Source organism: Felis catus, chromosome A3 (genome assembly GCF_018350175.1).
Source record: "Felis catus isolate Fca126 chromosome A3, F.catus_Fca126_mat1.0, whole genome shotgun sequence".
NCBI classification, from domain to species: domain Eukaryota; kingdom Metazoa; phylum Chordata; class Mammalia; order Carnivora; family Felidae; genus Felis; species Felis catus.
This window is the reverse complement of record NC_058370.1, coordinates 89,657,664-89,685,566: the sequence shown is the minus strand read 5'-3', so window position 1 is coordinate 89,685,566 and position 27,903 is coordinate 89,657,664. Positions and strand designations below refer to the sequence as shown.

The following is a 27,903-nucleotide window of genomic DNA, read 5'->3' as shown; positions in this document are numbered from 1 at the left end:
CGCCGAGACCACGCATCTGGCCGGAGGTCGCCGGGTGCACAACCTAGGGCGCGGCCCACGAGGCTGCTTAGTGACCGTGGCGCATATCCTAGGAGCATTGCAGCGCACCCGCCCTCTTCCTGACCCACAGAACCGCCCCCCTACGCCCGGGATCTGCCCCGGGTGGGAGCAGGCCCAAGCTGGAGTGGTAGGGCTAGGGCGGAGCGGTTTGAATTAAAGGTGGGCAGAAGAGGTGCCTGGGGCAGGGAGAGTGCACTGGGCGGTGCCGGGAGCCTGGAAGACCGGGACCAAGGAAGGGCTCGGCCAAGCGGTCCCTGCACCCCCAGGGCGGCGCCGCGGACCCCTCCCCCATCGAAGCCACCTTCAGCGGAAAACGTGGGGTCCCGGCGCAGCCGCTTCTGGCGACATCTGCCGCTCCCCATCTCGCAGGAGAGCCCGCCCCGAAGGAGGGGCCGACTCCGCCCCACCTCCTCGCTGCCTCCCTCCCCCTTCTGTTCCTTTCCTCCGGCCGCGAGCCCCCTCCTCCTCCCACCTCCTCCTCCATCCTTCCCCCACCCGGTTTGTGTGCCCCTCCCGCTGCGACTGGCTGGGAGGCTCGGCCGCCCCCGCCCCGGGAGGGAGGCGGGGGCGCAAGCCGCGGCGGCCACCCGAGGCTGCGGAGGGGAACGAGATCCGAGGCCCCAGGGCGGCCCTGCATCTGGACACGGCACGCGGGGGCTGCCTGTGCACCCCCAGCCGAGGGCCGCGGGGCCTGGCCTCGCCGCGGGGTGGAGGAGGTAAGGGCGAGTCATGGGCGCGCTGCGGGACCGCTCCTGGAGAGAGAAGGCAGGGAGGACCCCAGCCGCTGCCTCCTCCTCCTCTTCCTTCTCCCCCACAGCCCTCGGGAGGCCCCCGAGGCTGCCGGACAGGGAGGGATTCTGGGCAGGCCAGGCCAGAGGCAAGGAAGGGGTTAATTTAAGGAATTAAAATCAGAACGTTTTGAGACCAGGCTTCCCATCCCCCCGGCTTCTCTCCAGTTGCTCCCCGCGCCAGGTTGGGGGGCGGGGGCGGGCTCCAGACCCCTCTGGGACTCTGGACCTTGGAGAGCAGGGCCAGAGGGAGGGAGGAAGGGGAGCGCCCTCAAACCCAGCCCTCTTCACCTGCTTCTGAAAAAGGGTGGGGGAGGGGCTTGGTGTTGAGGCCTGGCTGGGCACCTGTGCGGGTGTCTGAGGGTGGGAGGCTTTGGGTGTCTGTGTGCGTGCCGGCGTGCACGTGTGATAGTCAGGATGATCTGGAGGTGTGCATGTGTGTGCACGCATGTTTCTGTCTCCTCATATCCCAGTGCCTCCGCTGGTGACTACCCACAGTGATCTGGATGTGCGCGCCCCACTGCATTGCTTTGCATGTGAGTGTGTGGCACGGCGCCTGTGTGCACTTGCCATGGTGTGCCTGGGAGCGGGAGTGGGGCCTGCTCTCCTTAGGTCGAGTGTGCTGTGAGGGGCCCCGATGGTTTTCCGGGTGTGGGATCCAGGTGCTGGAGCCATGTGTGTGTGACCTTGGGAGGTGTGTGCATGTTTGCAGGAGCACAAGAGGGAAGGGGAGCTTAGAACAGAAAAGGCAGTGTCAGGGCTGCCGGGAAGCAGGGGACTGGATGCATTGACCCCTGTGGGTCTTCACTAGACTATAGTGATTGCCCTGGGAGGTACACAAGTGGGGACCACAGCCCCAGGTGTGGAGAGCCACAACCCCCTCCTTCTTGCGGATTTGGAGGGATTTGGAGGGGGGGGGGCATTCCTTTATTCTCCATCCACAGGGACACTTCCAGCTGCCTCCCCATCCTTAGAACACCTCCTCCACCTGCTGGCAGATGTCTCCTGAAAGCACTGAACTTAGGGCTTCATTTCTTTGGCCTGTAAAGCCATCTATTAACATCCAAATCCTCTTCCCCTCCTCTGCATGTGGATTTTAGATGGAAAGAGGGAGAAAGAGCTCTTGGGCCTAGAGGGCCAAGTGAGAGGGTAGAGGAGGTGCCAGAGACATGTTGGGGGAGTCGAGGGCAGGGTGGGTGACCATCAAAAACCAAACTCTGCTAACTTCTCGATTTTGCCTGATCTGAATTTAACAGAAAAAGAGACAGAGAGGAAGTTTGGTGATGTCCACACAAATGTTTCTAGATTTAGGGATGCCTAGTATATTTTTGTTTTTGGAATATTTGTAGCTGGAAGGGGGTGGTAGTTGTTGAAAGGTAATTGCCATCCTGCCTTTGAATTCCCTGGACTTTCCTGCCTCTATGGAAGTGCCCCCACTCCCTTCATTCAATCAACAAATATTTACTGTGAATATTGTAGAGTTGGTGCCACATTCCCCTCCCAATTAGAAGTAACATACGTTGATATACTCTTAGTATGGGTTTTGAAATCAGGTAGTACTTGATCAGGTAGACTTACAAGTCAAATCCTGACTTGTAACTGTTTCAATTATTCAGTGGTGCAACAAACCACCTCAGAATGTAGGGGCTTAAAACAATAATGCTTTATTATTTTTCATGGTCTGTGTGTTGGCCATGACTATGGCCGTGGCTGTGGGTTCACTTGGCACCTCTCAGCAGCATTCAGTTGAGGGACTGGCTGGAAAGGAACATCAAGGTGGTCTTTCATCCTTCAGGGTCTCTCTACATACAATATCTAATCATTCAGTAATTCAGCCGGAGGTTTTTTTGTTTTTTTTTTTTTTGTTTTTTTTTTTTTGTTTTTTTTTTTTAATGGCAGCTGTATCCCTAGAGAAATACTGTAAGAGGTTATAAGCTCTAAGGTACAATTGCTTATCAAACCTCTGCTACTACATGGCCAACTTTTGAGTCAGTGTGGGAGGGCACAACATAAGGGCAAGAATCCTGGAAGCATGGTTCCAGGGAGGCCATCAGAGCAAAGTCTATTACAGTCACTTCCTGGCCTTGGGCAAGTGATTTGGCCACTCTGAGCCTCATCTTCCTCCTAAAATAGAGACAATACCACCTATGTGGCAGCACTGTCATGAAGACTAAATGAGAAGCATGGTATCTGATCAGAATAATTAGTAGGTAAATGTTCACTGTTTAGATTATTAGACTGTAAGCGTCTTGAGGGCTTGACTGTCTTATTCATCCCTGTGTCTCCCAGTGGCTGGCATGGCCCTTGTGTTTGATATCTTTTTGTCGGGTGGATAAAACAGAATGAAGCACAGAAGCCCTAAGCCTTGGAGCTCTGTTAGAGTGACAGAGGCAAGAAGACACAGCAAGTTCTTACTTCCCAGTGGGTGGGACGTAAGCCGAACCAGGGAAGCACTTGTAATTCCAGGTGATTCTTAGATGGACTTAATTATAACCAGATTCATCCAGTTCCATGATAATGAGTGATAGAAATCACTTTGGTTACATGAAATCAATCAGTTCATCCATTATTCAGTGTGATTCCTCCAAGAATGATATACTGATGTCTGCTGTGGGTGAGAAAGGTGTGAGGGTGAATCATTTGCATTGTCCTTGCCTTCCAGTGTACGAATAGGGTGGGATCTGATGTGCAAACAAGTCCATGACCATCCACATGTGACACCTGTTACCGTATGTGAAGAGCTGTGGTAAGGAGTGATTCACGCTGTGATGTGATTTGAGCTGAAGGAGGGGGTCAAGGAAGGCTTCATGGAAAGGGTAGCATTTGAGGTGGCCCTGCAGAATTCACCATTTGGTGCAGGGAGTCCCAGGAAGAGGGACCAGCATGAGCCAAGATTTGAGGGTGTGACAGCACATGGCACTTCTCAGTGAAGCTGAGCCCTGCAGGGCTCATTAAGGATGCACATGGGAAGCAGGACACAAAAGCTAGGCTGGCAAGGCTGTCTGGTGGTCTGGTCCTGGCCAGGCTTGAGGGCAGTCAAAGCAGGGTGGACTTTACCTCCCAGAAAATGGCCTGCCCTCAGAGATTTATTTTGGAAGAAGAGTGACATGACTGGATTGGTATTTTCAGAAAAAGCAGGAGGAGTTAGAGACTTCAGTTAGAAACAGTATCAACAGACCAGATAGAAGCGGATAATTATGGTCTGGGGGAGGGACTAGAGGAAATAAGAATCAAATATCTAGAAGGCAGTAGAACAAAAACCGGTGATTGATGAGGTCTGAAGAGGACTTTGAGAATGCAGAGGTGCCTTGGGGGTTGCATCCAGGGTGCTGAGTAGATAATGAAGATGTTGGTCAAGATGGGAAACAGGAGAAAGATGCGGGCTTGAAGGAATCATGTATTATGAGTACACTATTAGCCACATTAAGCTCTGAGCCACCTACATTAAAATACCACCTTTTCATCGTCTCCCTCTCTACAGGCTGCTTCTAAGGAGCACTTAAAAAAAAAAAAAGATTGCTATAAATGTCAGGTCTAAGGCATGGGTTATGTATGCCTCATGCTAGTGGAAGTGATAGTAGAGATTAGAATTAGGTTATCTCTAAGAAGCATTTAAATATGTTCTGGTGTCTCTCATCTTAAAAATTCCTTCTGGAATCTCCCATGCTGCCTCTTCCCCTTCATAGTTGAGCTTCCTGTATGTACTCACTGTCTCCACCTCACTCTCCCCTCAGCCCCCATCAGCTGGGCTCATCAAAGAGGTCTTCCCTGAAGTCCCCAGTGGACCCTTGCCACCTCTGCTCTGACTTGTGTCATCAACTCCTGTTGTTTACACTGTCATTTACACTACTGCCCACTTCTTCCGTCCTTGACATCCTCTCTTCCAAAAGGTTTCCTACCAGAATTCCCATTGCTGCTTCTGGTTCTTAGAAACTTCTTGGTTCTTCTCCCTCCCCTGCTTTTCTGAGGGTCCACCTTTATTACTCTGCTCTCCTCTCTCTGCACCCTCTCCCTGGTCCTACTCATCCACTTTTATGCTTAAGTTGCCAGACCTATATTTTTGGCTCCATATTGCAAACTATGTATCAACGACTATCTCTATTTCCAAGGCCCTCTGGAACCTCAAACTCATGGAATTTACAACCAGGCTCGTCTCTCCCCCAAACCTGCTTTCCTTCACTTTCCCTCCTACCTTAACCACAGCCCCATTTATCTACATGCTCAAAACCCAAACCTGAGCTTGATCTTCGACTCTTCCCTTTAGTATGAGCCACAATCATTCTGTCACCAAGCCTTCTTGACTCTCCTTGCTATGTTGTGCCCGTATCCATCCTTGTCCTCATTGCACTCCTGCTACCTTGGCTAACAATTTCTGCCTCCAACAGCCTTCTGCTTGACCTTGGCCCTCAGTAGTCCATTTTCTAAACTGTATATCTGATTAAGTCCTTGCCCTTCCTTCATTCCACAAACACTTACCCAAGCACCTGCCCCATGCCAGGCAGTGTTGGAAGTGCTGGGGAAGTAGCAGTGGTTGAGACAGAGCTTAGGGTTTAGTTCCCAGAGAGAGATGTGTTTTTTTGCCTTTGCGCATCCTGTTTCCACTACTCAGAATGCCTTCCTTCTCCTCCCCCAATCTCATAATTACACTTCCTCACCTGACTCGACTCTTCCAGTCATTTAGATGCTACTGCCTCTGGGGGTTCCCCAATTCCTCAAGCTAAGTTGAGTGTAGAATCCCATGCTAGCCTCTTGCCCAGCATTTATTTTATTGCTGTATCATTTAATACCTTACTTAGTCTGTCCCAGGGAACCCCAAGCTGTTTGAAGGCAAGATCTCAAGATGTCCTCAGCATACCTAGCACAGCACCTGATAAAATTCATGGCCCAGAGCAGGTATTCAGTAAACATACACTGAATGAATTCATGTTTTAATAGAGCTCAGGAGAGAATGCTAGGCTAGAAATACAGATTTGCGAGATTATTAGGACTTTTGATTACAAGTGACAGAAATCCCATTCAAATTATTTTTTTGCAAAAAGGGATATGTACCAACTCATGTAACTGGAAAGAAGGGGGATGGGTGTGTTTGGGGTATGACTGTACCTGGGTTCTCAAAAATGTGGTGAGGACTCTTTCTAGCTTTTAGCTCAGCTGCGCTCTGAGTGTGGCCATATTTTCCCCCTGCCATGCATGGGCTTTCTCCATGTAGTAGGTGGGGGTTACACAAGGCCATAGATAGCTTTAGCATCCTAATATGTAATTCTAGAGGAATAAGAGACTCCTCAGTCTTTCATTTATATTCCCAGTGAATGGCTCTGTTGGCTCAGCTTGAGGAATGTGTCCATTCCTGGGTCATTCATTGTGGCCAAGGAGATGGGGGCACCATGGTTGACATGATTGGCTAGGCCTGGGTCATGCAGCCCTGTCAGAACCACATGGAATGGGGAGGGCCAGCTTACCAAAGAAAGAATGAGATGTATTACCGGAAGGTGAAGAAGACTTGCTGAGCAGATAAAAATACTAATATCCACTGCAGGAATTCTCAATGATTACATGGTAGTGGAAGCCATGAAAATGCAAGATAATCTGTGTTTCTGTCAGAGTCAGTGAGAATGTGACAGTAGACAGGAGCCAGAGAAGACACACATCTTGAAATGGTTGGTCCTGTTTGAGGAGATGAGATTCACACACCTGAAAGCCTTAAAAAAAAAAAAAAAAAAAAAAAAAGATCCTGTGGTTCATCCTGTAGAATCCTTCTACCTAATGCAGACCTTCAGCTGGATTTGAAAGAAAGTAGACTTGAGATAGGCATTTCAGAAAGATGGCAGGAGCATAACAGGTCCTGGGGATGAGGGCAAGGGGCAGGGCCAGGCTGAAAAAGGAGGCAGGTCTTAGGAACGCAGAGGTTGCTGATTTGAAGAGACTAGAATGCAAAGGAAAATCTCCAACTGTTCTGTCATGATACTCCTAATACAGGACTGTGATAGAATTTGAACAGGCAACACTTCTATTTTTCTATTTTTCTTTTTCTTCCTCTTCTACCTCCCCCTGCCTCCATCACCTTCTTGCCTGCATCCAGGCAAAGCTTATGCTCATGCTGAGGGAGTACATACATCTAGGCGAAAATATTCCTAAGAATGATTCATAGTCCTTCCTCAGCTCCAGCATATGGAGGGAAACTGTGGGGCAGGCTGGCCTCAGGGGAAGAGCCACCTGGAACCAAGAAGTCGCTTCCTACTTCTACCTTGCACGTCCACACATAGGCCTGCACCCCCAGACTTTCCCCTTTGTCAGAGCCTGGCTAGCAGGGTGCTGTGTAGGAAAAGGTTGCTTCAAAAGTATATAGGTTGGCCAGTTCTGATCCCTGAAAGTGCCCCCACTGGAGGGCTCAGCACTTAGTTGGGATGGGCAGGTACCCACGGGTGCCCTGATACCAAGCTGACCATACATCACAGAATAACCCTGTTCCTGAACAGTTGTGTGTGTGTGTGTGTGAACTGAATTCTATTTATAACATCTCTGGTCACTTTGCCAACTTCTTCAATTTTATCTATACTTATTAATCCATTCAGGTTTTCTACTTCTTCTTGAGTCAATTTTGATAATTTATATTTTCCTAGAAAAATATTCAGTTCATCCAGATTTTCAACAATTTGGGCCAAGAATTGTACCTGGTGGCATTTTAGTAATTAAAAAAAAAAATCTCTGTGTCAGTGGTTATATCCCTTTTCTCATTCACAGTGTTATGTATTTGTTTTCTTTCTTTCTTTTTTGCACTTTGAATAGATTTGCCACAAGACTATTTATTTTGTTGGTCTGTTCAGAGAACTCTCTTCTGGATTTCCCTCCCAAGGCTACTTTTTTGGTGTTAATATACCTAATGATAACGGTGATGGATGATAATGATTTTGATGTTAATATACCTAAATGATGGTGATGTTAGAACAGTGACTAAGTATTTAAAAAAAATTTTTTTTAATGTTTATTTATTTTTAAGAGAGAGAGAGAGACAGAGCGTGAGTGGGGGGGTGGGCAGAGAGAGAGAGGGAGACACAGAATCTGAAGCAGGCTCCAGGCTTTGAGCCGTCAGCACAGAGCCTGATGCAGGGCTCGAACCTGTGAACCATAAGATCATGACCTGAGCCGAAGTAGGATGCTTAACTGACTGAGCCACCCAGGCACCTGCTAAGTTTTTTTTTTTTTTTTTTTTTTTTTTTTTTTAATTTAAGTCCTTGGCTTATAGATAACTAAGTTGTTTTTGGGTAAAATGAAACTTGGATTTGCTCAAAATTATCTAGTGGTGGGGGTGGGGGAAGTACAAAGCAGGGGAGCAGGTATACAGATAAAACAAAAGCGTCATGAGTTGGTAACTGTTGAAGTTGGTTGATGGGTATATAACATAGTTTATCCTCATATTGTATTTTTGAATATATGTGAAGATGTCCATAACAAAAAGTTGTGTCTTTTTAAAATTTGTTAATGTTTTATTGATTTTTTGAGAGAAAGACAGAGTACAAGCTGGGGAGGGGCAGAGAGAGAGGGAGTGTTTTGTTTTGTTTTGTTTTAATCCTTGTCTCACCATGCATACCAAAAATTTTTAGATGGATTTAAAACTCCATTGTATAAAAGGAAACCATACAGCCTGAAGTATGTGTATGCTACCAAGTCATTGTCAGTTTATGGATGATTATTTGTTTAAGGCCCTTAATTAAAAACAATTTTTTTAAACATTTTTTATTTATTTTTGAGAGAGACAGAGACAGATTGTGAGCGGGGGAGGGGCAGAGAGTGAGGGAGTCACAGAATCTGAAGCAGGCTTCAGGTTCCAAGCTGTCAACACAGAGCCCCATGTGGGGCTCGAACTCACGAGCCGTGAGATCGTGACCTGAGCTGAAGTCGGATGCTTAACCAACAGGCCACCCAGGCACCCCTAAGGCCCTTAATTTTAAAAAATTGTTCTAGACTTTAAAAAAAAAGGTAATCACACAAAGTATGAAAGGAAAACATATATAACTATTTATAAAATCTTCAGTAAGGCTGGACTTCCTAAGCATGATAACAAAATCAGAAATGCTAAAGATTTTTACTGAAGCCAACTATAAGCTTTATTATATCAGTAAAGACTGTAAACGAGCCAATTGACAGACTTGAGTAAAACATTCGTAGTATATAAATGACGAGGGATCAACATTATAAAAAGCCTTTGCAAATCAGTAAGAAAATATGAACGTTCAGTATAAAAATGAGCAAAGAATAGTACATAAGCAAGTCACCAAAGAAATATAAATGACTGCTCAATATGTGGGAAAAAAAATATCCAGCCATAATAATCAGAGAAATGCAAGCAAAACAGCCAGGCCACTTTTTGCTCTCAAATTGGCAAGAGTAAAGTGAGGCCAGGGGGCGCCTGGGTGGCTCAGTAGGTTAAACTTCTGACTCTTGATTTCTGCTCAGGTCACGGTCTCGTGGTTCGTGAGTTCGAACCCCATATCGGGCTCCACAGTGCAGAGCCTGCTTTGGATTCTCTCTCTCCCCCTCTCTCCCTCAAAATGAATAAATAAACTTAAAAAAGAGAGAGTACAGCGAGGCCAAAGGTGAAGCTGAGTTTGGCTGCAGTTGGTAGATGCTGGGAGCCATTGAAGGAGCATGAGTTCTCGGTAGACAGAGGAATCTGGTGCCTAATATGGGACGAGATAGAGCTCTGAGCTGAAGCCTGGGCCAGCAGTCTGGGTGTGAGGAAGAGCACAGAGCAGAAGAGAACTGATGGAGAAAATGAGCAGGTCTTGATGGTTAGCAGAGAGCAAAGCCAAGATGGCCAGTGGTGTGGTATGACTGGGAGGACAGTGGCACTGTTGAAGAGAACAGGGATGGACGCTGGGGAGTGGGTGAGGGGAAGTCCAAGGCTGGCTTTTTACACTGTGGGTCACTGTGTTAGTCTAGAGCTTCATTACTAGTGACTGGCCACTGACTCAGATGATTTAGGCTACAAAAATATTTGTTGCCTCACACAACTGACAAGTCCTGGATTAAAGTTTTAGGCAGATCTGGATCTGGATGCTCAAGGGAGGTCATCAGGAGCCTTGTTGTTCTTCTTGCCCAAGGAGGATAGAAGTGGCCACAAGCAGGGGCACCTGGGTGGCTCAGTCAGTTAAGCACCCAAGTTCGGCTCAGGTCATGATCTCACAGTGTGTGGGTTTGAGCCTCGTGTCTGGCCCTGTGCTGACAGCTCAGCACAGCTTTGAATTCTGTGTGTGTCTCTCTCTCTGCCCCTTCCCCCGCTCACACTCTGTCTCTCTCTAAAAATAAATAAACATTAAAAAATTAAAAAAAAAAAAAAAGAAGTGGCCACAAGCAGCTCCAGGCTCACATTCTACCAGCTGAGCACAGGTCCTGGAGTGGCTATATTGGCCTGGAGTTTGGCGCTGTGACTGATGAACAGGCTAAGGTCATATGTGCTCCCCCAGAGCCCCACCCAAAGTGGGGGCAATGGTTCTCAAGGGAAAACTGGGGGTCCATCCACAAAGCAGGGCTGGAGCTGAACAGCAAAAACAATAAATGTCCTCTACATTCCATGTCTGAACAAGATCTACACAGACCCCCCCCACTTGTACAATTTTTTAAAATGTTTCTGTTTATGATAATGCAACTATCCCTCACAAAACGTCAAACACACTTGTCCCATCTCCAGAAGAAGATGTTCCAAGTTCTCATCCACTTACCACATCTAGACCCAATTCAAGATCTTGGTGATGGGCTGTTTGGCAAGGTACTCAGCTAGCCACTCATGGTCTTTTAATTTACGGCCAGACTATGATGGAGGAAAGATCGGATCGCTGAAAGAACAAAACCCTCCCAGCTCAAGAGGGGAGATGAGGAAAAATGCTCAGTGGTCACAGACCCATAGTATGGTCTACATGCTTGACCAGTTGGCAAGGATGAGGTTCCCTGGCTCATCTATTTGGCTGCTATGGTTCTGCCATCTCGAGGAGCCTTCGTTGTTCTTCATGCTCTGTGCCACACACAAAAAGGGGCATTGCGGCGGGGCGGGGTGGGGGGGAGTCACCTCCCACTGACGGCAAGTTTAAGGGGTGAGGAACATTAGTAGCTGAGTAATCCCTGGCCTTTGTTTTCCAGGTTTGTGGGTTTTTCTGGCAATACAATCCCCTTAATCATTAGGAAGCTTTCAGTCAGTTTGCATTCAGTTGTCCCCAGAGCCATTAACCAAACTAGAGACCTCATTGGAAGTTGTAATTCGTGAATCAAGTCCCTGGTGATAGTGTTGGGGGAGGAGCAGGAGTTGTCTCTTAGCAACAGTTCTTGGTGCTCTGCCCTTCCCAGGAGCCATGGCTCTGTTGCCTCTAGCTAGGCCTCTGCAAAGGGCAATGCAAACCCCTAGTCTAGAGTTCATTTGTCCTCTCTCACTCAAGCTGTATCCCAGTGGAAGGCTCTTTTGATGAAAGCAATGATAACCTCTGTCGAGCTGGGAGGGTACAGCAGGAGGGGTTCTTGGAGAGCCTGAGGAGTCAGGAGCCTGTGAGGGCCCAGGTTTGTCTCTGTCTGTGTTTCCAGCCTCCCTGTCTTTGCTTGAGTTGACTTTAGCTAGAAGCAGAGAACTGGCTCTTAATTATCTGACTCTCAGCCATATTGGATTACTGGCCTCAGGCAGAAAGGGCCTCTCTAGGCAAAGCAGCATTTTCTTCCTGTCTGCTTTCAGATGTGCCCCTTTCAGCCAGAGTGTGTCTCTCTTGTCGGACCTTACTGAGGCCATGGGAAAGGCCACACCCCATATGGTGACATTTTTCTACAGGTCCCCTAAAGTTCCAGGTAGGAACATCAGCTGAGCTCGGGAGATAGTGCAAGAGTTTAATTAGCGGCTTTGCTGCTATGTAGTAGGGCTCACCAGCTTCTGAGGAGGGATCTGGTACTATCTTACTTCCCCACTTAATTCAGCTAATTCTTCCTTAGGGCCTATTCCTTTAAAACATTCAATTTCTCACTCTAATTTCTGGCTTCGGACTTCTTTCTAGTGCAAGTGCCACAGACCCAACTCCAAATGGTCAAGAAAAAAGGGGAACTGATTGGCTCACCCAACTGAACAGACCAGAATCTCAAACAGTATCTGTGAGAAATCTGTCCATCTCAGCTCTGCTTCTCTGTATTGGCTTCATTCCCAGGAGGTTCCTCCCCAAAGAGACAAAGATAGCCCTTGCAGCTCTAGCCTTCCCCATCAGCTTAGAAACCTGAATGCAAAGAGGATGCTTTTCCCCAGTAGTTGCAGAAAAGTCCTGGAGGAATGACTCATTGACTCAACTTGGGCGATCTCTGCCCATCCCAGGACTCTGTTTGGCCAGGTCTATATTACTTTCTTACCCCTGGAGTCGGGGGTGGACCATCAACCCCCACTCAGACCACAGGGACTGAGAAAGTGGGGAAGGAAAGATGGTTCCCCAAGGGCAAAGCAGAATGATTTTACCAGGAGGACTGGGTTCTGGGCTGGTAAAGGGAACAGATGTTCACCCATATATCCATGTGGAAATGCCTGAAGGCAAAGGGAAGTCAAGAGCAAGTCAGGATAGAGAGGCAGAGCTGAGAGTTAGTGGCTTAAAGCTGGGAGTGAATGGGAGCAAACCAGACTGCTGGGGAGAGGGTAGGTATGAAGGTGGACCTCCCATCAGGAGACAGGAAGATTCAGAAGGCAGTAAGAAGAGGAGGTCAGAGAACCCAAATGGGGCAGCTTCATGGCAGCCTGTAAAGACAGACTGGTTATTAGTATGAGCGGTGGGACCAGTGGGGGAAGATCCTTGATGACAACTGGATTGATAAGCAGTGGTCTGTGACCCGGAGGAGCACAGGGACAGCAGAGGGTGGTTGAAGGCAGTTAGGAAGAGGAGAGCAGTGACGAATAGGGTAGAGATTCCACAAGGCAGGAGTGGTGTGACCAGAAGCCAGAGATGAGGGAGGATGGGCAGCAGGAGTTGAGAGTGAGCAGGGTTAGGATGCCAGGAAGGGTGGTGTCTTGTGCTAGAAGCCTGAAGAGGACAAATACAGTGGTCCTTGGAGTAAAGGGCAGGGCAGGGACACTTACTGGAGACCAACCTAGCAAAGAAATTTGAAAAAGGAGCTACGTGCCTAGCAGGGCAGGGATGGGAGTATGTGGTACAGAAACAGGACAGGAACAAACAGGGACACACACACAGGTATCATCAGGTGAGGTGACAGTTTGGTCACTGCAACATGGTACCAATAGTTTGTCTTGATGGGTATTTCCATCAAGGTGGAAATAACACCTTCTTTTAAGGATTTCTTAAGGTATATTTATTTATTTGGAGAGACAGAGAGCGAGAGAGCAGTGTGTGTGCGTGAGCAGGGGAGGAACAGAGAGAGAGAGGGAAGGGAGAGAGAGAATCCCAAGCAGGCTGTGTGCTGTCAGCACTGAGCCCGATGTGGGGTTTGATCTCAAGAACCAGGAGATCATGACCTGAGCTGAAATCAAGAGTTGGGATGCTCAACCAACTGAGCCACCCAGACGCCCCAAAGATTTGTTTTCAGAGGTAACATACATACAGCCAAATACATATAGTACACTAACCTTATGTATACAGCTTGATTGTTTACGTATACACGTACTCACATGTAAAACCACCACTCATATCAAGATCTAGAGCATTTTCAGCATCACATGTGGTTCCCTCCTGCCCCTTCTCAGTTTATCGTCCCCAGGAGTAACTTCTATTCTGACTTCTGTCATGATCAATTTAGTCTGTTCTTGAATTCCATATGTATGGAATCCTCCAGTATGCACGCCCTCTGGCTCCTTTCATGCAACATAATATTGAATGGATTCATCCACGTTGTTGAATGTACCAGTGCTTCCTTTTCTTATCACTGGATAAAATTCCATTATGAATATATTACAAATTATCCATTCTACCGGTGTTGGGCATTTGGGTTGTTTAAGTTGGAATATAGCTTGGAAGGAAGTGTTATACATAATATTAATGCCTTTCTCTCCCCCCTCTCCCCCCTTAAAGAATCCTCATTCTTTCTCACTCTCATACACGTACAGGCCCTCCCACCAGTACCAGAGCAGGCCAGCCTCCTCCAGGAGGTCAAGCCATTGGTATCCCCTCGCCCCTCTATTATGGGCATGGGTTTCCTGGGGAAGTACATTTCCTCACGGGTGGGGATACCACCCTCCTAAGTCTTACTCCCTCTCTTCTAGCCTCCTCGCCCCTGGCCGTGAGCGCCCTGGGCCTTCCTGACCCCGCAGGGGGGCTCGCCCGCAGCCCCCCATGAGCGCGCCCGGCTGACTGGCGGGCCGGCCGCGGTGGAGCCCAGGCGCCGCGGGGGCGGCGGGGCCATGGCCTCGCTGGACCTGCCGTACCGCTGCCCCCGCTGCGGGGAGCACAAGCGCTTCCGGAGCCTGTCGTCGCTGCGCGCGCACCTGGAGTACAGCCACACGTACGAGACGCTCTACATCCTCTCCAAGACCAACAGCATCTGCGACGGCGCCGCAGCCGCTGCAGCCGCCGCTGCCGCCGCCTCGGGCTTCCCGCTGACGCCCGAGCCCGCCGCCCTGCTGGCAGTGCCGGGCGCCCGGCGCGAGGTCTTCGAGAGCACGTCCTTCCAGGGCAAGGAGCAGGCGGCCGGGCCGTCGCCCGCTACGCCGCACCTGCTGCACCACCATCACCACCACGCGCCCCTCGCCCACTTTGCCGGCGACCTGGTTCCCGCCAGCCTGCCCTGCGAGGAGCTGGCTGAGCCCGGCCTCGTGCCCGCAGCCGCCGCGCGCTACGCGCTGAGAGAGATCGAAATCCCGCTGGGGGAGCTGTTCGCCCGCAAGTCCGTGGCCTCCTCGGCTTGCTCGACGCCGCCGCCCGGGCCGGGACCCGGGCCCGCCTCCGCCTCCCCCGCGTCCCCCTCACCCGCTGATGTGGCTTACGAGGAGGGCCTGGCGCGCCTCAAGATCCGTGCGCTGGAGAAGCTGGAGGTCGACCGGCGGCTGGAGCGGCTGAGCGAAGAGGTGGAGCAGAAGATCGCAGGCCAGGTGGGTCGGCTGCAAGCCGAGCTGGAACGCAAGGCGGCAGAGCTGGAGACGGCGCGACAGGAGAGTGCGCGGCTGGGGCGCGAGAAGGAGGAGCTGGAGGAGCGTGCTTCCGAGCTCTCGCGCCAGGTGGACGTGAGTGTGGAGCTGCTCGCCTCACTCAAGCAGGACCTGGTGCACAAGGAACAGGAGCTGAGCCGCAAGCAGCAGTGAGTGGCCCGCAGGGCCCTGTGGGCGGGTGTGTCACTGCCGCTGCCACCACTGTGACTGGGCCTGAGTGTGTCTGTTTGTGTCTGTGTGGCCATGGCTTTGTAATATGGCATCAATAGCCACAAGCCTGTAATGACGGTGTGGGTGGGGCCAAGAGTGTCATGAAGGTATGTGTTTGGGACTGTGAGTACATGCAAGTGTGACCACGGGCCTGCTGTGAAAATTGTTTCTCTCCCTTTCTGTCTCTCTAGCGAAGGCCAGCTCCTACATTGTGGCACCAGACCCTCTTCCTACTTTTGCCTACTCAAAGACATAGCGCAGTTCTGCTCTCCCCCTTTGCCATCACCAGACTTTCCTCGTCAACTGTATCATTCCTAAAAGCATCCAGACATAAGATCATTACTCCCATCTGCCCTAACCCCACTGCCCCCCTTAGGCTACAGCCCCTTTTCTCTCCTTCCAGAACAACTCCTTGAAAGTATTGTTTATATTCCTTGTCTCCAGTTTCCTTCCCCACTTTCCGTCTTCAATGCACTCTGATCAGATGTCCACCTCCACCACTGTCCTCTGTGTCACCAACGACCTTCATGTTGCCAAGGCCAGTAGTCATCATCTCAGCGTCTCAGACGCGTTGACACAGCGATAACCTTGAAACCCCTTTTTCACTTGGCATCCAGGACACTCTCCTGGAATGTCCTTCTTTTTTCCTGTCTGCTCCTCCTCGGTTTTCTTTGCTGGCTTCTCCTTATTTCCCTGGTCTTTAAATGTAGAATTTCGAAGTAGATGGATGTTATTTATCTGTCCCCCTTGTGACGTAAGCTCCACAGGGGCAGGGATTTTTCTCAGGCTGTCCACTGCTGTGTCCCTAATACAGTGCCAGACACCTAGAAGGTGCCCAGTAAATGTTGAGTGGATGCATGACCAACTGTGAATCCTGAAGTCACTCTGAAGCATGCTGTGTGTACATGCACTTCCCGGAGGCTTCTGCGTCTGAGAATGGTTCTGAAAATTGTGTGTGTGTGTGTGTGTGTGTGTGTGTGTGTGTGTGTTGGAATGTGTCGTTGGGACTGTGCCTGCCTCAGACTGCGTGTGTGCCTGCAAGTGAACTTGACACGAGCATGACACGAACTTGACACGTACATGAGTGTGCGTGGCTGTGTGCCCGTGAGCATTGCTGGAGGGAGGGGGTGGCTCTGAGTGTCACTGAGTATGACTGTTTCGGTGGGGAGGAGGGGTGTCTGGCAGGAGTGTTGGGGCTGGGTCAGCGGGGTGTGAGTGTGTGACTCGGGGTGGATGTTCGCATTTCTGTGTGTGCTGTCCTATGGGGCATTGTGTCTGGGCCTGTTCCGCGTGCACCCACGTGACCACAGGCAGCTGTGCCCGTGTCTCTCCCCACTGCTCGGGGTCCCCTCCGGAGGGTGGGTGGGCGGCCAGGCCGAGGCACGGGGGTAAGAGACTGCTCCGGGCCCAGGGAGGTGGTACAGATCGACCAGTTCCTGAAGGAGACGGCGGCGCGGGAGGCCAGCGCCAAGCTGCGGCTGCAGCAGTTCATCGAGGAGCTGCTCGAGCGGGCTGACCGGGCCGAGCGGCAGCTGCAGGTCATCAGCAGCAGCTGTGGCAGCACGCCCAGCGCCAGCCTGGGCCGTGGAGCCGGGGGAAGCGGTGCCGGGCCCGGCCCCCGGGGTCCAGGCAGAATGGTGAGTGCCTGCCTGCCTTCCCCCCTCTGCTGGCGCCCCTGCCCCGTGCAGCCTCACCTCACACACTGCCTGGCATCCCCCCCCCCCCCCCCCGTCATGCTCCATGCTTCCCTTCTTTGGCTCTTCCCCACGAGCAGACTCGAGGCCTGAAGTAGGGGCCCCTCTGATTGGGCAGACGTGCCGGCCCCTGAGGCTGCGATCCAGTGAGGTGTGATCCAGCCGCTCCGGTTCTCAGGGGCCTGTCTCCACTCAAATGAGAGCCCACAAGTCGGGGTCTGGGGTGCTGGGTGGGTGTGGGGAGGGGGCCGGGGAGCCTGCCTCTCTGGGCTATCTGTCTATTTGTCCATCTTTCCCAACTTTTTTTCCTTCTCTCTCCTCTCCCTCCTCTCTTCTCTCCATCTTGTGCCCTGTTTCTCCCGTTCCTTCTCACCCTTTTGCCTCCTCTGCCCCCTGCCTCTCCCTCCCGCTCTGGGGGCCCACAGCGAGAACACCACGCGGGCCCGGCCATGCCTAGCACATACGCCGTGTCAAGGCATGGCTCCTCTCCCAGCACAGGGTAAGCCTCGGGCCTGGCCCGCCCCACAGCCCACCCTCACCCTGGAAAGATCCACTGGCCCACTGGATGGCTGGCCCATCTGAGGCCTTGGCTCCTTGTCCTTTCCCCATATTCCTTGGGTCACCTATGTCTGCCTTTCCACACTGTTGGAAGGGGGCTCTTGGAAAGTAGGGGGAGTGGGTTGCCCTTGGCCGGTGGTAGGGGTGGCATGGGGAGTTCGGGCAGTCCTGGTGCCCCTCGCTCCTCACCGTCTGGTCCACCCCACCCCAGGGCCTCCAGCCGTGTCCCTGCTGCATCCCAGAGCTCAGGCTGCTATGACAGTGACAGTCTGGAGCTACCCCGGCCAGAAGAGGGGGCCCCCGAGGACAGTGGCCCTGGGGGCTTGAGCACACGGGCCCAGGCTGCCAACGGCGGCTCGGAGCGTACCCAGCCCCCTCGCAGCTCAGGCCTGCGGCGCCAGGCCATCCAGAACTGGCAGCGCAGACCCCGCCGACACAGCACGGAGGGGGAGGAGGGTGATGTCTCGGACGTGGGCTCCCGAACCACGGAGTCAGAGGCTGAGGGCCCCTCAGATGCCCCCCGCTCTGGGCCTGCTATGGCCGGGCCACTGAGCAGCTGCCGGCTCTCAGGTGAGTCCTGGGGAGGGTAGGCCAGAGAGGCCAGTCTTTCCTTGGTGCTGGGCCCTCTCAGGGGACACAGGGCTGAGGCGGTAAATCCCTTGGGCTCCCACACCTGTTTTCCCCCCTGTCCCAGACTCCCCACAGTGAGAATGACAAACTGTCCTACAAGTGCCCTGTGAGCTTGGGCAAGGAACTCACGTGACAGAGCAGGGCTGCAGCACAGGGGCGCTCAGGTTGGGTATTGCACAAGGATGCCACATCTCAGGGGTCCATTCACATGGTGGGCTCGTTGACATTTACAGGAGAGTAGTTGAATGTTAACTGCAGGCTGAAGTCCCGGAGCAGCAGGGAGAGCCCCCTTCTGTATACGGACAAGGCCATGTGCATATGTGGGTGGGTCAGGGTCAGGAGGTTAGAGGGCTGAGATCAGGTGCGTGACTGCTGTAGAGTGAGTGCTCTGGGCAGCCTCACCCTGGCCTTCTGTTCACAGAGGCTGGGTTTCTAACCATCTGTACCCTCACCCTCCAAACCCTTCCCCACTCTTGACTCAGTTGATTCATCTAAGGGGTGAGTTTGGACTCTGTGATGATATATGATCTTAAAAAGACAGTTTGCTTGAGGAAGGGTCACCTTTTTCTAATTTGTATAGAGATAGGGTGTGGCAGAGGAGGGGGAAGCAGAGGCCCCTTGTCCTTCCTCCCAAGTCACTGGCCCTCCAGCATGAGTCTTTCGTGACTATTCCTTCGGCAGCTCCTAGCCGCCCCCCCCATCTCCCCACCCGCACCTCCACACTGGCCTTTGACCCTCCACACTGACTTTTGGCCCTCTGGTACTGTGCAGCCCGCCCCGAGGGAGGCAGTGGGCGGGGTCGGCGAGCTGAGAGGGGCAGCCCCTCACGCTCCAACGAGGTCATCAGCCCAGAGATCCTCAAGATGCGAGCCGCCCTGTTCTGCATCTTCACCTATCTGGACACACGCACGCTGCTGCACGCTGCCGAGGTCTGCCGGGACTGGCGCTTTGTGGCTCGTCACCCCGCGGTCTGGACACGGGTGCTGCTGGAGAATGCCCGCGTCTGTTCCAAGGTGCTGTCCCTGTCCACTGCCCCTGCTGTGAACCCACCTTTCTCCCAGCAGAATCTGGCCCCTCAAGGTCAGGTCCTTGAAATGCTTACAATACCCCAGCTTCAGCCTGACTCCCCACAATGCTCTCATGGGGCCTCCTGTCTAGGGGCTGGTCTGCCTCTAGGCAGGCAAGCACAGACCCCTTCATCCCCAGGTAACCCTTGTCTCCCTGCAGTTCCTGGCGATGCTGGCTCAGTGGTGCACCCAGGCCCACTCGCTGACGCTGCAGAACCTGAAGCCCCGGCAGCGGGGCAAGAAGGAGAGCAAGGAAGAATATGCCCGGAGCACCCGGTGAGCCCATGGCGGGTGGGCGGGTGGGTGTTGCAGGCTGCAGACCCAGAATTCCATTGGGGGTTGCTTCCCAGAGGGGGAGGTGGCCACAGGCAGTGCCCTGACCTCTTGGCCATCCCCAGAGGCTGCCTGGAAGCAGGGCTGGAGTCCCTGTTGAAGGCCGCTGGGGGGAACCTGCTGATCCTGCGCATCTCCCACTGTCCCAACATCCTCACTGACCGCTCACTCTGGCTGGCCAGCTGCTACTGCCGTGCCCTGCAGGCCGTCACCTACAGGTAGGTGCACACCACTAGACTCAAGGTCCACACCCTCTTGGCCTCGGGCCAAAGGGATCCCTGGGGTCTGCATACTCTTTCCCCAGGGATCTTAGGCAAAGGGACTCAAGAGTTCTACGGTCCAAGGGAAGGGAGCAAAGGCCACTAGGGTGGGTGGTCTCACCTTTGTCTTTTCAACAGGAGTGCCACAGACCCCGTGGGCCACGAGGTCATTTGGGCTCTGGGTGCAGGCTGCAGAGAGATTGTCTCCCTCCAGGTGGCGCCACTTCACCCTTGGTGAGCCCTGGCAGGGGTCAGGTGGGGACAGGGTGGGGCTGGGGCTGGGGCTGAGGACTGAGCAGATCTGAGCCATTCCAAAAGCTGACTGGGGAGACAGATTCGCATTCATTAGTCGGTGTAAGTAAGTGTTGGGAGCAGGGCTTCCAAATCAGACATGGGGTGATGCCCTGGCTTACTGGCAGTGAGACTTTGGGCAATCCAGTCATGTCTTAGTTTCTCAAGTGCAGAGTGAAGATGGTATTAGAGATCTTTCAGTTTTGGGAGGACTGTAGCTGGCTCCAGTGAGATGTGTACATAAAGCCTGCAGGGGCCACAGTAGGTGTTCAGGCAACGCTAGCTAGAAATAGCCACATTTGTTTGAGCTGGTTTTTAGAGAATCCAGATCATTCACCGCTCTACTTGGAGTTCCTCAGACCAGGCGTTTTTGTCCCTGCGCTTTGTCCCCCAAGCCCTCTCTCCACAGAACAACTCCTCCCAGGGCATCCAGTGTCCTTCGTGAACACCTGGCAGAACTTGGCACTGCTCCCCGCCTCCAGTCCTACTGCACCCTGTCCCAACCCCTGTTGTCATTTGTTTTGCAATAATTTCTCTATGTTTCAGTCCACGGTGTACTCGCAGTTCTCAGAGTAGGGGCTATGAATGCCCATTTCCATATCTCTGGTTCCAAGTGCAAGCAGACGCCAGAGAACCTGCTGCCAGGGCGAATATTGAGGGATGAAGTGTTCAGGGAAATAGAGAGTTTGATGTGGGTGGTGGGCAGAGGAGAGCAATGAGTGTGGAAAGGAAGGTTAGGGCAAGGTTAGGCAGGTCTGGCCTAAGGGGTTTAGATTTTTGCATTTCATCTAGAGAGTGCTTGGGAAGCCACTGGGGTATCTTAGATCTTAAAAACAGGATTATATCAGATTGGTTACCTTCTGTGTCCCTCCCTCCCCCAACTCCTTGAGGGAAGGGACCATGTTTATATTGTCACTGATGTATCCCCAGGGGCTAGTTCAGTTGTTGGCTGGAGTGGACACTTGAGGCCCATTTGTTGAATGACTGAGAGAATGTAGGAATGAATGACTCACTGTCAGCAGTGTGTAGGATTCTTCTAGATGGATCCAGATGAATATGGATGGTGGCCTGAATTGAGAGGTCGAAGAGTTATCCAGGAATCAAAATCTGTAGGTCTTGGCAGGAGGTGAGGGAGGAAGAGTCAGGGATGATTCCAGGTGTCTAACTGGAGCAGCTGGGTGGTTGGCGGGGGCCCCAGCCTAAGGCGGGGCATGAAACAGGAGCCGGCTTGGGGTGTCATGCAACCAGAAACTTCCTTGACAGACTTCTCTCCGCCCCATTCTCCAGCCAGCAGCCCACGCGCTTCAGTAACCGCTGCCTGCAGATGATCGGCCGCTGTTGGCCCCACCTTCGGGCCCTGGGGGTTGGGGGCGCTGGCTGTGGGGTGCAGGGCCTGGCATCACTCGGTGAGTCCTTCCTCGGGACTGGGGTGGAGGGTGGTGGGAAGCAGGTGTGGGTGCAACACTGAAATCCCAGGGGGTTTGGGGCTGCAGCCTGGGTGGTGGCAGGAGCACCAAAGCACTGGGCGGGAGGCAGCCTGGGGAGTTTGTCAGCAGGACCTCCCCTCTTCCCCCCCCCTTCCTAGCAAGAAACTGCATGCGGCTGCAGGTCCTGGAGCTGGACCATGTGTCGGAGATCACCCAGGAGGTGGCAGCTGAGGTCTGCCGGGAAGGCCTGAAGGGACTGGAGATGTTGGTGCTCACGGCCACCCCCGTCACCCCCAAGGCCCTGCTGCATTTCAACAGTGAGCGATGGGAATGCAGGAGGGGGGCTACCACTGTCACCACTTACTGTGCCACGTCAGCAAGTAGCATAGCCAGCTCCCTGTCTGTCGCTCCTAGTCAGCAAGCCAGCACTGGGGGCAGACCAACCGGGACGCTAATCCTGGCTTTGCCACAAGTGTCTTCTGCGGGCAGTGTGGCGTTCAAGTCTTGCCAGCATCTGGTCCAAACGGTTCGGTTCAACATTTATTGCCCTATGCTCTACGTACGTTGGAGACACGAGCTGTACAATGCCATCTGCCCCACATGAGCCTCTGGCCAAGGGCAGAGGCAGAACAGACAGGTTAGGAGCACAGGTTCTGGAGCTGGACTGACCTAGGTCTCAATTTTGGCTCTACTGCTTATTAGCTGTGTGACTGGGCAAGTTACTGTACTTCTCTGGATTCTGTATCCCCTTCTTCCAAGCTGACCCTCTGGAGTGGGTGGGAGGGTGAGGACCATTCTCAGGGTGAAGACTCCTCTCTCCATGGTGTAGACTCCATGCCTCCTCTGAGCCCACCTCCCTCTAGCCACCTACTTCACTCCTGGCCACTTCTCCACCTTCACTGAGGACATGGGTGTCCAGCTCAGGCTGCTCACACTCCTTCAGGGCAATGTCTTGGACAGGAGCTGCCCTCCGACCCCCCCCCCCCCAACTGGAGCAGCCTTCTGGGCACAGCCAGCACAGTTGAGTCACCACCGGCACCCAGTGTCATCGCCCTGAGGATCTGCAGTAACCACCGAGTGGCTCCTCAGCTCCTCAGGCTGCTGGGGCAGGCCTCCCCTTCCTGAGGCCCTGGTCACACCTACATCGTCAGCACTGAAGGCTCCCTGACTTTCTTATTATTTCTAGGATCCTCTTCTTCCTTCCCCATCAGCCTCATGGCCTGGCCCTGGACTGACCACCAGAACTGCTCAACCTCTAAAATCATGACCTCCAGAACCTTCTCAGCCACCTGATTTTCTTCTTCCTCCTCCACTGACTTCATGGCAACATCTAGTCCCTTAAGCCCTCTGCTCCCAACTTGTTTGCTGCCTGTCCCCTCCTCCATGCTCCAGAGAAGAGCCATCAGCCTCACCTCAGCCACTCTGTCCTTTTAATTCATTTCAGATGCCCAGGCCATGGCACAGCTGTCCCCTCTGCCAGGGAAGTTCCTAGAGCCCCTGCACAACTGGCTGCTTCCCACTCATCCTCCCAGAGTTCACTGCAGCCTCTGCTCTATGACCTTGCCCTCCTCCTCCCCTGCATTCCCGTGTGGTTGATCCCCTGGGTGCCACCAGTGTGCTCTCCTCTAGGTGGTTCCCAATGCCTGGCACGTGACCATCTCCGTAGGGTTCTGATTTCATGAATTAGCGATAGAAGAGCAGCCCCATTGTCCAAGCCAAACATGAGCCATCACCTTATTACCCACCTTTTCCCAGGCATTTGCCGGAACCTCAAGTCCATCGTGGTCCAGATTGGGATTGCTGATTATTTCAAAGAGCCCAGCAGTCCTGAGGCCCAGAAGCTGTTTGAGGACATGGTGACAAAACTCCAGGTAAGGAGTTGGCTCTTAGGCCAACCAAAACCCCAGGTGGCATCCCTGGGCTGGGGTTGGTGACCTGGGTGTGTGATGGGGGGGCCCCACTTGCCTTGACCTGAGGGGAACTAACCAGGGTTCGGTCTACAGGCCCTACGACGGAGGCCCGGCTTCTCTAAGATCCTGCACATCAAGGTGGACGGCGGCTGCTAACCCGGGGTGGGGGGCGGCAGGGCCCCTGCCGGCCCCACACCAGGGCACTCTCTTTGGACCTCCAGAGGGACCCTGATTTGGACTAGACCTTCGGAGGCCTTGTGTTATCCCTAGCTTCCAGGGAGGGGTTGACAGTTTCCTGTCCTCCTCTCGGGACAGCGGAGCAACGGGCCTGACGTCGGGCACTGGCTCTTCAGGGCAGGGGCTTGGACAGAAGCTGCCCTCCGACCCCCACTCCACCCCCAACTGGAGCAGCCTTCTGGGCACAGCCAGGAAGGAGCTGAGTCACCACCAGCACCCGGTGTCATCGCCCCGAGGACGTGCCATAATCACTGAGTGGCTCCTCGGCTGCTTGGGTTGCTGGGGCAGGCCTCCCCTTGTCAGGGGCCTCTGCTAGTCCCCAGGCCAGACGGGGCTCCCCAAAGCAGCTCAGACTTGGCAAGAAGGGCTCTTTTCCTCCCCCTGCCCTGTTCCAGCCCTCTGTGGGGCACCCCCATCAGACAGCCTGCCGAGGCTCTGGGTCCACATTCTCCAGGGATAACACAGACAGGCCTTGGGGCTCTGGGAATGTGGTCAGCCAAAAGTGGGGGGTAGGGGGCAGTGAGGTAGTGGAATGGGCTTGGAATGGCAAAACATTCATCTAGAACTTTTCCCCAGGATACTGAAACTACCACTCCCAAAGTGGGGAAATTGCCAAGTAGAGAAAACTTAGTTTTTATTGCTGTAGAAACAAGACCCCTCCTCCCAACAACCACATACCCCATGGCACACCAGAGCTAAATTCAGAGCTAAAAGGTGCATGTTTCTATACCTTCCACCAATCCTGAGCCTCTGGCGAGGCAAGGAACCAGCTCTGGAAATTTTATTAGCAGTGAGAAGCAGTTCCTGTCCTCAAGAAACAACTTCTATTCCAGGTGCTTGGGCAGCAATGTAATGGCCTCTGGATCTCCAGTGCTGTGGTGGGAGGGAGTCACTGGGCTGCCTTCTGTGCTGGGGTCTGGAGGAGGCCAGGAGGGTGGTTTGGGCTGCTTCCTTGTCTGGCTAGCTTGCTTGAAGATGTAGCCTTGGTAGGGAACTAGACGCATGAGGCCAAGAATGAGGAAGAGCACCCTCATCAGACTTGCCTCCCTCCCCAGTCTCCACTGGCCCTATGGACTGGGGGCTATGCTGGAGTTCTTTAGCCTAGGGGCAGTGCTGGGGCCTGAGCCACAGCCATTTGGCTTAGAAGTCACAGAACGCAAGCAGGTTTTCACAGACTTGCACGGTTCCAGCAAGACCAGGTTCTGGCACTAAGGCTCCAAAGACTCAGGTCTCCCCAGTTCCCACTCTCAGAACCCTCACGGTGGTGTAGAGGCCACGGGTCCTGCCAACATTCATTTGGAAAGTTCTTTCAAACATTAGCCTCAATCCATCTTAGGGTTTCCTTCTCTCCTATACAGGACCAGCTTTGCCCTAACCATTAGGTTGCTGGTCCTGGCTGGGGCTGGACTCCTCTAGTTTCTCAGCCCTTTGCAGTGACCCAACTTTCTGCCACAGCCTGGCTTAGACATCAAGACCCAGCCTGGGTTACCCTGTAATGAGTCCTCCAGAGCAGGGACCCCACAGGCTCAGCATCCAGCTCCCCTGGCTCCACACCCAGCTCTGTCCCAGCTCTTGTTGATGACTTTTCCTCCCGTGGCTTATTCTGGCCTTGCCCTTTGAAGACCCCAAATACCAAGGGTGTCATGTTGGCAATTCCCTGTCCAGTTGTGCACAAAGCCTTGGCTGTGTGGCATCCCCCACTCCAGAGCGGCTGGCTCCACTGGCTCCCACCTCCCCGGCCTTGTCCCCCGGAGTCACAGGAAGAAGCACAACTTTTCTCTGTCCTCCAGGGACCTGGAAAAGATATGAGGGTACCCTGGGTGCATCTGTCCTGCCTTGCCAACTGCACCCTTTACAGCTCCACTTGAGACCTTAGGACCGGAGGTGCTGCCCACCCATGCCCCCGTCCCCCCCCCCCCCCCCCCCATCTCCTGGACAAAGCACAAAGGGATGCCCTGCTTGGCCTAAGCCTGCCTTACTGAGGGATTTTTCTGCCCCAGGAAGCTTCCATCCCTGAATAGGCGGCTTTGGGTAATTTCTCCCGGGGTGGGCAGCCACTGGAATGTCAGGAAAGGAGGTCAGGGTGCATGGGCAGTGAGCTAGAGTTGGAGAAAGTGCTGAAAGAACTGATTCCAGGAGTAGGTTCATTCACCCACTCCACCCACCCATCCACACATCCTTGCAACAGCCCTGACCACCACCAGCACTGGGGGTAGAAGAGTGAACAGGGCCTTCCCTCTCCTGGCTGGCAGGAAGTTTGGCCAGCAAGTCCCCACCTTGTATTTGCCAGCTTAGTGTGTGTGTAAAGGATGTGTGGGAGTACGTATTGCACAGGCTCCTGCCGACGGGAACGATGGGTCACAGCGTGTTCTACCGCACAGCTGCCCCTGGGGCTGACAGACTCCTGCACCCTGGACTTCAGGTGTGCTGAGAACTGGAAAGTTGCAGGCCCCCTGTCCCCCAACTCAAAGCTATTTTTTGACTCTCAGCGGAATGAGCCCTGCTGCTGTGCGGGGAGCTCGTCTGCAGGCCTGTTCCATTTGTTCACTTCTTTGGCAACCACACAGCAGGCTGAGGATGGAAAACAGGGACGGAGGGCCTGGCCATCCCTGAGGCACCTTATCCCTCACTCAAAGGAGAATCCTCCTCCATCTCACACCTAGTAAGATGCAAGGGAGAGGAGTACCTGAGAGACCCAATCAAGGCAGGCCCTGCTCGGGGGTCCCAGGCACATGCAGAGGTCCCATGGGCCCCAGCACTTGGTGTCCCTACCACCTCTCCCTGTTATATAGCCTGCAATGGTAGGCTGACTCATCAGGCTTTGCTTGGGCTGTCTCCCCATGGCACCAGCAGGGAACAAAGGAGATGCTGTGTATGTCTGACCCCCCAGGGAGAGGAAATGTGCTGCCCAGAACCATGGCTTTTCACTGGCCGAGAAACCACCTAAGGAGCAAGGCAGTCCAGGATTTCCTGGTCCTGTGAGTGGTTTGAGCTGGCCTCTCATGGGAAGTCCTTCAACAACGAAAAAGCCACCTCCTTCCCAACGCCTGCTGCTCCAAGGTTTGGCTCCATCCTTTCCCTTTGGGTTCTGCTTGTTCCCCTGGTCCTTTGGGCCATGGGTGGGAAGCTGCCCAGTCCCTAAGTCCCTCTAAGGCACTAAGCTGAAGACCTCTCCAGAGTGACTATTGGTGCCAAAGACCCAATTCCTGGTGGACTTGGGTTGAAGACGGGAGATGGTGAGCGGGTGCAGGGCCCACGTGCCCAGAGGAGTTAACTCAAACTGATGGGATCTGTCTAGCCCATCAGTCCTTGAGGAGTAGAATTCCCTCCCCCAGGGGCCTGGCGGCACTTCTCCTTAACCCTGGTGGTCATGCTTTCTCACCCAGCCTTGTTCCAGGCCCGCATTTCTGTATATACTGCTGTGTATCGTGTGTATGTATTTATTCCTGGACAAGTGTATTCATCTGCAGCCTTTGCCTGGGATAAGGTTTAGGACTGGGTGAAGACCAGAATACCAGGGCCGACTAAGGCAACCAGCTCCTATTTCTTCCCCAACCCCCCGGGACCCTGGCCAGTCCCAAGACTGCCCTGACAATCAGGCAGGCTTCCCCACCATGAGCCCAAGCCTTGTCTGCCATTGCTGGCATGGCTCCAGGAGGCTTGGCCTCGGGCTCCCTGGCCTCAGCCCTGCCCTAGCAGGGTTCCTGCTTTTAGGTGCAGAGGCCTGAGGTGACCTAGGCTTGCCTCATGACTGGCACCGGTAGGCCTGGCTCTAGTGGGCACCGCTAGCGGGGACCTCCACAAGTGGCCCCCGGGCCTGCCTTCCCCGCACAGCCAGGCTGCAATGCGCCTGAGCCGTGAGAGGGTAGCTCCTCCCACCCCCAGCAAATGAGGTGGAGGGGTGGAGAGCATTTTTTGGTTTTGTTTCTGAAGTGGTGCCTGTACCTCCAGCCCCCAGGGGGCCTTCCCTGGCCCCACTTCTCTGCCCCACCCAGGCATCACCATCCCAGCACTTTGCTCCACATTATCCACAGATGCCCTGTGCCGAATGTACCTGAGTGTATGTATTTAAAAGGACTCACATGGGCATCAGAGAATTTATGACTTTGTATCCAATAAAAAGGTGGTGAAACTGGAATATCTGCCAGGGAAGTAAATGGTAGGTGGCCGTATTTGTCCATCTGCGTCACCAAGCCTTTCTGCAGCAAAACTGCACTGAGGCAGGAAGTGGCTGGATGACCTGAATGGCATCAACAGAGTGAATAAAGCATTAGGAAGACCTGTCAGGACTGCAGACGTCGCTGAAAGCCATGCAGGTCACTATCCCTGTCCCA

The 27,903-nt window shown here is 53.3% G+C and overlaps 1 protein-coding gene across 1 annotated transcript; it reads left to right on the top strand.

Annotated features, from left to right (window-relative positions):
- Positions 1 to 297: 297 nt before the first annotated feature.
- FBXO41 (F-box protein 41) lies at positions 298 to 27,707 on the top strand. Its single transcript, XM_023251770.2, has 13 exons — positions 298 to 776; positions 14,071 to 15,101; positions 16,574 to 16,799; positions 17,282 to 17,355; positions 17,626 to 17,984; positions 18,816 to 19,057; positions 19,272 to 19,387; positions 19,510 to 19,662; positions 19,843 to 19,938; positions 21,283 to 21,401; positions 21,581 to 21,739; positions 23,178 to 23,293; positions 23,426 to 27,707. The coding sequence occupies exons 2-13, from the start codon at positions 14,209 to 14,211 to the stop codon at positions 23,486 to 23,488; spliced, it is 2,616 nt and encodes an 871-aa protein (XP_023107538.1). The 5' UTR covers positions 298 to 776; positions 14,071 to 14,208; the 3' UTR covers positions 23,489 to 27,707.
- The last annotated feature ends 196 nt before the right edge of the window (positions 27,708 to 27,903 follow it).